Source organism: Ostrinia furnacalis, unplaced genomic scaffold (genome assembly GCF_004193835.3).
Source record: "Ostrinia furnacalis isolate ACB-3 unplaced genomic scaffold, ASM419383v2 OfSCF3220, whole genome shotgun sequence".
NCBI lineage: Eukaryota > Metazoa > Arthropoda > Insecta > Lepidoptera > Crambidae > Ostrinia > Ostrinia furnacalis.
Window position 1 is genome coordinate 296,568 of NW_021133459.1, and position 9,340 is coordinate 305,907.

Consider the following 9,340-nt stretch of genomic DNA (forward strand, 5'->3'; position numbering starts at 1 on the left):
TTTCAGCGCACGCGCACGTGAATTGTCGCTAAGTGGCGTCTACAATTACTATTGTACACAACACCGAGTTGACAATTTGACATGATCTATGTCGCTTGTGAAGTAGGCTCTAATAATGTCAATGATTTGTGAGAAATAACTACTCGTATTGTGATAAATGCGTGTAAAGTACGGCCAACTAGCAGCGATACAAAAGGTCGATACGACTATCGAGTTAACAATATGTTCTGTCTCTTCCCATCTTGTGTATTTGTCGTAATGTCTCGTTCTCCCGCCAAAATATGTCAAAGTCAGACGGGTTCACCCATGACATTTGGTTTGTTTACATTTGGTATCGCTTCTCGTTGGCCGTAGTTTAGACAGGTCTTGGTAGGGCATAGCAACCGTCATGGACGTACGCAGTTGAGGAAATCGCTTTGAAGGAGCTTATGCCTGTTTTCACCATCAATCCCTAATTTTTAAGTGACCTCTATGGTAACACATAACAGGAATTTTGTTTTCAAAGGGGTCACTTAATTAGGGATTGATGGTGGAAACGGGCATAAGTCAAAGTGACCTAAATATCCCTAGGCGAAAAGCTGGGTTTGACTTGCCCGCCCTAGGGCAGGAAGCTGGAAACATAGGCGTTACTGCAACAGCGAGCAGTTTTGGATGGGCATAAGTCAAACTGACCTAAAAAAGCTCCAGAAGCTTGGTATGACTTGCCCCTCCTAGGGCAGGAAGCTGTCAACATGGGCGTTCCTGCAACCGCGTACAGTTTTGTATCTGCTATCGGACGCGTGGTGACGCTGCTCGGGTGGTGGATAGGGGAACGCCCCCCAGTCATGGCAGTAGGTACCGTATATTGTTCTAAACTTTCATGGTCACTAACAATACTGACGGTTATTATTATGGGAGAATACCGGTTTACCGGCGCAGACTTTTGTTGTTGACGTTTGCTGACAATAGTGACTGAGTTTCTGCTGACAATAGTGACTGAGTTTCTTGCGCTGCTTCTTCTCAGCACTGGCCCATTTATTGTCCCGAAGCAGTGGTAGGGTTAATATTGGGACGTGTAAAAGTGCTTTTTAAAAGCCTATTTGCAAAAATTAATGAGTTTTAAGTTTTATGAGGTTTTTTATGAGTTTTAGACAGAAACCTAAACGCAGCAGGTCAACGGAGTTTTAGACAGAAACCTAAACGTCAACTCGGCGGGCTTGAGCAACCCGTACGTAACCCACAATTGAGTGGACTGGAGACCGTAAAGGCATATTTGCCCTGGCCACAATCACACACCTGGCCCTGGCAAAACTGTTTGGGGACTGGCGGGGCGTTTACCGGGGCCCATTCTTTATAGGGCTGCTCTTGGTACTCCTCTGATCAGTAGAGCTAACTGAGCAGCACCATAGAGCAGACCGTAACCCACTAACTACCGCTATGGAGGGGCGGGGGTACTGTAAAGGCCTCTATGATCTAGTGGTAAGACCACCTGCTTCAGACGCAAAGGTCCCGGGTTCGATTCCCAGTGGGGGCAGATTTTTCTGTTCGGTTTGGTTGGTGGCAGGGCTTGTAAGTTCTAAGTCCGCCTGGCTAGCTACCACCATCTTACCTAAGTCTGTCGCCATAACAACAATGTTAACAGCATTGTTGTGTTCCGGCAGTTAGAGGTAAGATAGCCAGTTCCTCCGTGGTTGAGGATTCCGGGTGAAGCTCGCTTCCACCTTCGGCCTGATCGTCACTTAGCATCAGGTGAGATACAGGCCAAGAGCTTCCTCGTTGGATAAAAAAAAAAGGTCATAGCAGACTTATCAACTCGGAAAGGGATCAACACAGTATCGCCTTCGCAAACTGTCTTCGCCTTTCGCGTGGAGGCGATGCGTTTACGTTACGGTGTGGTTAAGTGTATGTTGGAGTATGGAGTTACATACAAAGAATACAGACCGTTTCGTGTAGATACAGTCACGATTTACCAGGTTGATATGTGTGTTATGTCCTTTGTACATAAATATTTGAAAACAACAACTCCATTTGCAGTTGTCTTACTACTGATCAATTTCAGGGCCCCGATTACGCTAAAAATTTTCATCTTCAACGTGCCCGGACGTCAGCTGTTTTGACAAATCCGTATCGCAGAATCGAAGAAATCGAAGAAGCGCGTCTGTATTGGAGACGTTAAAAATTAGCGTAATCGGGGCACAGGACAGCCTAATAATTTAAAAACAATCCTCTTTCCTGCACTTAACTTGTTTACAGTCAGTCAGTCACCTGATATGTACACAAACAATGCTTGATTAAGCAAAGCAGCAAATCGAACACACAGTGTTGAATAGAGCTCTGATTGGTTCGTGTGTGACCCTGTGCGTCCACGCACACTGTGAGACCTCATAGTGTTTGTGAATACGGGCGAGTGACATCAGCTTATCTAATCACACCATAAAGCGAAGTGTGACCGATTTATTGTAGGAGGAAAAACTTACGAAGAATCTTGTTTGCAATGAGATCTCCGTGTCAAGGCAAATATTTAAAGACGTCTATCCATCACTGATAAGTTGTACTGTGGTCATTGTTAATATGGATGGGTTTTAGTAGTGTTTTTTTCATAAAGGAAAAAGGAGACTAAAGGAGATCCATTGCTGGACAAAGGAGACCCCTATGGATTTCCATGAATATTCCTGCCATTAATCTTTTAGTTGAAACAATGGGCATTCAAATGCAAAGGAATACAGATTTAACCCTTCATTTGGCAGTGATGCTTTTAAGCAACAACCACTTTGAATATTTCTACAGCACCAAATAATAAGTTTTGTGCAAATCATTCGATTTTGTTACAAAGCTTAGTTCAGCAAAACACTAGTAAATCGGTCGTCGACTGAGTTTTGAGTGATTTCATATCCATATTTCTGTCAGACGCCAAGATGACGCGCAATGAGAATAACAAAGACGGAAGTTTTATGATTTTGTACTATTTTATCATCTCTAATTATTTTTGTTTTGTCTAAATTTAATTCATAATAAATCAAACTAATCATATAAAGCAATATTTGGCGTAGAAATTGTGTTTTCTAATACATGACATGCTTCCGAACCTCGATGTTGCCTAGAAGCAACAGTGCCAAACATCTAACAAAATAGGTTTAGCTTTTTGTTAATACAAAAGAGTGTCAATACACAATAAATCAATCATGTATTACATGAATAATGTTATAGAGATGGTATAGTAATTACTTTTGATGCAATTACGGACCCTGTCGGGCACAGCATTTTAGGAGAGAGGAAGAATTTGCTGTCTGTCTCTGTGTTGTTTGTCTTCACACTTATACCGCTGAACTAATTTAAATGATAAACACATTTTTCTTGCGTTGAAGTCAACAACTATAGCAAATAACGGTTACATACCAGTTTCAGAAGCTAAAGAGAAAATAAAAAGCCAACCTTGGCTCGGCATATTGATCGTGAAGTATGATGACATACGTCATCTATCAAATGTTGGAGAAAAAGGTCATTAATCGACTTTGCGAAAATGGCCAAAAAAAAGTTTAATGCATAAAATGTGAAATACGATTGATTTTTTTAAGATTTTCATATAAAAAAATTAATTCTATAATATATCTCAATGTTTTATTTAAGTACCCCTATTTGGCAATGTGGTAAATAAGCAACAATCGTTTTTCGCGAAAATACCAACCAAATATTTTTTTTACTATTTTTCTTAACTTAATTTGATAGTAACAATTAGGTCTAAATAGATTTTATTGAAAAAATCAAACAATTTGTGTCTTGCCAAATGAAGGGTTAAAAAACATTAAATTGCATTTTATTTTGTAACATTTAAAATAGATGTAATTTAATTTTATTTAAGTGGTAAAGAGAATTGCTTTCAATTTGAAGCCTACACAGTTATTTTGATTGTCATCATGTTATTAATTAACATAGTAGTTAATTTAACGTTTATTAGATAAGAATATACCGTAATAAACTAAAATACATTATTTATTTAATTAAAAATCTTAATTAAAAGATTCAAATACTTGAAATTCATGAAACCAGCAAGCTTGAAATGAACATAGCTGTTAAAATTTATTATAGATAAGTAAAAAGTATTTACGAAACTTTGTACCAAGCCAACTTTACCTACCGAGATAAAAACTATGTTTGTGTGAATGAACTGAGAAACACAGATTAAAATATGTCATGACTCATTCTTTATACCATATGGTTTTCAAATTCTTTGAAATATTTGCTTGTAATAATGTTGTATATTTTTGTCTTTTTCAAGGTAATGCCATCAATTTGGAGCTACTTTAAAGAGCTATAAAATATGTTATGTTATTTATACAGTACTTGCTGCTTAGGTCATAGAATTCTAATAGATTATGCATATGACTGCAAAGTTTTTGATTGATTTGTACTTTTTAAAAGTATGTACCTATTTGATAGAAAATTGAAGTGTTTGCCGTATTTATTCTTTGCCTTCTAGTTTTAATAGCTGGTGGCTTGAATATCACGAGTTTAGACCAAGTTTTAACATCAGTTTGATTAAATACAAAGACCATTTCTTTATCGTCAAACAAAGCAATCCTATACATCGCATAGGACTTCCTTAGCACTACACAAGCACGGGACAAAGTCCTTGTCCAACGTACGTACGAATAATCGCAGCGAAAGCCAGTAGAAAGTATTAAATATAAAAATAATACTCACCAGAGGTATGTCAGTCCGTGTTGTATACCAAAAAAACAATCAGAATCACAATAAAAACTTTATCACTAAGATACACTCGCGAACCGGAAGGCTCTTGTCACATAATTGTTTTTTTAATTAATTAAACTAACATTAATTGACATCAATGTGTGCAAAATGGGAAACAAAAACATCCATCAGCCTCCATAACTGTTGAATGAATGAAAAATCAAAATGAATGAATTGGTTTCTGTCAGGGCTGTCAATCACGTAAGCCCAGTGGTCCAGTGACTCATGTTTAGATGTAACGGTAACGTTATTAATAACGCTTGATCAATTTGTTAGAGCGATTCGAGTCAGATCGATTCTGAGTACTTAGTTGGTTACGTTGCGACTTGCGAGCCGAGTATTTCAAAATGTTTATAAACAATCTTCTATTTCGCGATTGGAACTTGAGTTCAACATGATGTCGTCAGTTGTGTTGTGCATTGCAACAGTAATTTATATCTGTTCTACTGCGCGATTTGCCAGTACAAAACGTTTTGATTCATATAATGAAGATGACTTATTGAAAAGTAACTTACGACAAAAAAAATATACAAGAAATACTAAAAATGGAAAAACTAAGATGCAGAAACCAGATAACTCTTCAATTAACAGTTTTAATGTCGATGGAATAACACACTTTGAAGTTATAAAGAGTAATAAAAGTTGGAAGAAGATAAATAAAATCGAAAAGAATTTCAAAAACTTAATAGCGATGAGAGGAGTGACTTTTGTTTACAAAAGGGATACGTTTTGGAGAACATGGCGAGATGTGGACTACAAAATGTCTCACAAAACTATTTTCTATAAATGTTCCAACATTATAAATACTTCGTGCACCGGTTGTTATGGCGGTGGATTTTGGGTAAGTTAGTTTTTTAAGTAACACAACATTTTACCTCGAAAACTTGAACTTAGAAAATGTGGAGAAGTTTATTATAGGACAGACAAATTACTTTAGTTGAATATTTGATTGATTTATATTTTGCACTTTACTTATATTTTAGGTTATTGAAGAAGATCAAATCCCATGTCCGTATGAGATATTTTCTATGATAAATAAAAATAAAGTATGTGCCGTTAACTACACACATTTGGAAAAAATCGATGAATTATGTCCTTCTGAGTTGAGTCTATTCGATCTTACGATTTCCTGTAACAATCCGATTGTTACGCTGTATCGAATCACAAAATCGTACAGTAATTCGACTTCCGAACGCAACCACAGTGACATTTGTGGAGGGCGGGAATTTTGTGAGATTTCAACCATTTACAGGGTAAGTTACATAACTTATTTAAAACTTTTGTCGCGTAATCTATACATAGTAATTAATTTACACCAAATTCTGTATAATATTAAACTCGTGCACCCGTTCGTTTTATTTCAGATTTATCAAGATTACATAACATTTCAAATTATTAACTTAAACAAAGACGTAATTTACTCCAAAGTAATGATGAATAATAACAAAACTTTTGCTTATTTAAATACTACACGTTTTCTCTTGGATCCAGTTACACCAAAAAATATGAAATCAAACAAAGTTCAAACTTTTAACGTTAATAGAAGTAAAATACATTTTGCAAGAAGGCAAAATGAAAGAGGCAAAATTTCTAAACCTCGAGTTAGCGATAATAATACCTCCACAACGTTATCTCCATGTAAAAAATTACAAACTTCTACAGCGGATTATTATGACGAAGAAGACTATGATTATGAAGTTTAAAAAATCTAATATTATTGTATTTTGTTTTATGTATAGGTTGGGAAATTTTTATGGTCAAATTAAAAAACGAGCATGTTGATTCACAAATTTTATTTTTCTCTTAACTTAAAAGTTAAATAAAGCAAAGAATTAACCTACCAACTTAACAATAAAGATAAAAAAAAAAATGAAGTAAACATAGGAAGCTATTTTGTGCTAGAATGTAAACATAACCATGCATTTAAACTTAAACAATACTTTTACCTCAAATACATAACAAGCGAAGCCGCCAATTTAACAAGGATATTCTATTCCTTGTAAATAAAAATATTTTTACTTGACCAAGAATCCTTACAAAACGAAGGTTAGGTACAATAAGGCACTATTTAAAAACCTCTCATATTCATAAAAAAAATACAAGTTTTTTTTGTACAATTAAGGAATATACTTAGATTAATTAATCTAAGGGAATAGGTAAAAACTTTTTTTTAATATAGGTCATGGTTTCACAAAATTGTATGAAAATAGTTTTTTATGATAGATTCTCTCTCAATACACAGGAGTATCATTTAAGGCACATGCGATATCAGTCTTACATATAGAATAACATTGTATGTTTATTAATTAATACTACACAAGAAATTTTAAAAATTAATCTAAGGCAAGTTTAGTATAAAAACTTAATTGACAGCTAAAATGCTTGTCAGACAGATCATGCAAAATATACCTATGTTGGCTATCAAGCCTAGTTACAGACCACCGTATTTTAGTTGGCCAATAGTTGGGCCCGATTCTAATTTGTATGAATCGGCCGATACCAAATCGGACTGGACTAATAGACGCGATCGACCGGTTGGCCACCCCTGCTATAAAGGATATAAGCTAATAATTCTAATTCAGTTTGTATAAAATTTATCTAATACACTTTTGGAAGACTTAAGTAATTTGTGCACTTTTAAATTGCAGTCAACATTTAATAGACACTCTTTTGTCACATGCATTACATATTTTTTAAAATATAACAATAACATTATACATAGGTTGCTTTGTTATTGTTATACTTAAATAACATCTTAAATTAGTGATGTCTACTAATAACAATGATGTAAAAGCATGCACCAATTTTTAAAAGAGATTAGACCTGAAAGAAATCCTAATATTCAAAAAAGTAAAAAGTACCTATTTATTTTTAAAATATAACACATTGTTACAGATATATTAAAACAATGTGCATTTTAAGTCTACAAAATATCAGCTAAATAAAGTTTGTTTTCATTCTAATTGCATTATTTTAACTAAATCACTAAGAAATACTTATTACCAAAATGAGAGATATTTTGAAGTGTGGAAATCCAGATTCATGAAAAGTAATGTGAATTAGAATTCAACACTTCAAAAATATATCCAGAATATCTGTTTTTAGCACCACAGTGTAAAAATAATACTTTTTTCGTACTACTGACAGGGTTCCAGTGTAAATGGATTTACAGGTCACTTAACTCAGTCAGGGTGAGGGTATTTCTCTATCGTCACACATTAGCGAGAATTTCGATTTTCTTCAGATTTTTACATATAGACTGTTACTACACTAGGATGTTCAGCAGTGGACATCCTATGGCTGAGATGATGATGACACCAGGATATCTCAGGCGCTGACTGAGTTAAACGCTAAACATAGGTCCCTGTCAATAGACAAAATGGCAGGTTTTTAATGGCATAAACTGTTACAACGGTATGGCCCAGAACAGACAGTGAAACTTTCTAACGCGTCATGTGTGGTCTCTCAACGGGCGCTATGGCAGAAACTTAGATGCAACTCAAAAGTAACTAGCAGTTGCAGTTTCGTTGCAGTTGCGTTTCACCGTCTGTTCTGGGCCTTAAGGGGACGTCAATGGTTTATCTTTTCCCGCTGATTCCTAAATTTACCACAAACATGGTTAACCAGTTGATAATGACGATTATAAGTGCGCAAGCAAGTTTCACACTTAAATCTACGTAGTTTAAGGTGTCTTTCCCTTATGTGTGACTGTAGACTCTTCTTCAGCATTTCTTTGTTGCAGTAATCGCAGACGGCTTTAGAATACTGAGACTTGTCTTTACTCGCAAAAATCGAGCGCATGTACTGCTGAAAGGGATTGTTAACATTCTTACCGTCTTCCTGACTTTCAGATTTAACTGATCCAACCTTTCTTATAGCTATGACGTTGTTGTTAACCTTAGTCATCTCCACACATACTTCTGTCTCCAAAACTCGCTCAACCCAGGTCTCGTTCAGAGATTTCTTATCGATATCTAAGTTTTTTTGCTGTAGATTGAAGTGTTCCTTTCTGATATGGTATTTGAGCAGTCTCTCTTCGCAGTAGGAGGCGTCACACGCTTGGCAAGTGTAATTTTTATCGTTATCCATACAGACATCGTGTATACGGAAATGCTTCACTAAATTTCGTTTGTCAACAAAATCACGGCCACAGTAGTCGCAAATGTGAGTCTTCTGGTCGCCCCTGTGCACACTTAAGTGCCTTTTATACACGTCTTTCCTATAAAACTCTTTCAAACACACACCACACTGAAAACGAGGTGCAACCACTTTGTGAAGGTAAAGGTGAGATTTCATGTTGTATGATCCACCGAGAACCATTTTGTGACAAACGGGACATGGGCTTTTAGTTTTTGTAGATTTAGACGGCTTTTCTTTCATTTTGAGGGTTAATTTTGTAACAAAAACAAGCAAACAGAAATTAAAGTGCACAAAAAAAACAAATTGGTATTTTTTTGACAGCTGACTGACAGTTGACATTTCTCTTTTTTTTTTATCTTTTTATTAGCTTCCGTGGCTTTGGGCCTTGTACAACGGCCGCATCGGAAAATTTTCCAAAGAGGTTATCAACAAATTACCAGAATTAATTTAGTGAAGGAATACCTAGCATAAA

At 35.6% G+C, this 9,340-nt stretch overlaps 3 protein-coding genes across 4 annotated transcripts in view; 1 reads left to right on the forward strand and 2 right to left on the reverse strand.

The window, feature by feature from the left end:
* The window catches only part of LOC114357541 (solute carrier family 16 member hermes), a 55,501-nt gene extending 50,614 nt beyond the window's left edge, over positions 1 to 4,887 (reverse strand). For both annotated transcript variants that reach the window (XM_028311222.1, XM_028311223.1), the window contains exon 1: positions 4,681 to 4,887. The gene's annotated coding sequence lies outside the window, so the exon portion shown is untranslated. The remainder of the gene's footprint in view (positions 1 to 4,680) is intronic.
* Positions 4,888 to 5,287: 400 nt separating this feature from the next.
* Positions 5,288 to 7,387, forward strand: LOC114357540 (uncharacterized). Its single transcript, XM_028311219.1, has 4 exons — positions 5,288 to 5,569; positions 5,712 to 5,981; positions 6,093 to 6,201; positions 7,377 to 7,387. The coding sequence occupies exons 1-4, from the start codon at positions 5,288 to 5,290 to the stop codon at positions 7,385 to 7,387; spliced, it is 672 nt and encodes a 223-aa protein (XP_028167020.1).
* Positions 7,388 to 8,214: 827 nt separating this feature from the next.
* Positions 8,215 to 9,188, reverse strand: LOC114357554 (zinc finger and BTB domain-containing protein 17-like). Its single transcript, XM_028311235.1, has one exon. The coding sequence runs from the start codon at positions 9,106 to 9,108 to the stop codon at positions 8,299 to 8,301; it is 810 nt and encodes a 269-aa protein (XP_028167036.1). The 5' UTR covers positions 9,109 to 9,188; the 3' UTR covers positions 8,215 to 8,298.
* Between the last annotated feature and the right edge of the window lie 152 nt (positions 9,189 to 9,340).

What these genes read in the sequence shown, in the direction of transcription:
- LOC114357540 (XM_028311219.1), top strand. Translation starts at nt 5,288, where the DNA reads ATGCAGAAACCAGATAACTCTTCAATTAACAGTTTTAATGTCGATGGA. An exon ending in GTTATGGCGGTGGATTTTGG is followed by an intron (nt 5,570 to 5,711) that starts GTAAGTTAGTTT and finishes CTTATATTTTAG; the next exon opens with GTTATTGAAGAAGATCAAAT. An exon ending in AGATTTCAACCATTTACAGG is followed by an intron (nt 5,982 to 6,092) that starts GTAAGTTACATA and finishes GTTTTATTTCAG; the next exon opens with ATTTATCAAGATTACATAAC.
- LOC114357554 (XM_028311235.1), bottom strand. Translation starts at nt 9,108, where the DNA reads ATGAAAGAAAAGCCGTCTAAATCTACAAAAACTAAAAGCCCATGTCCC.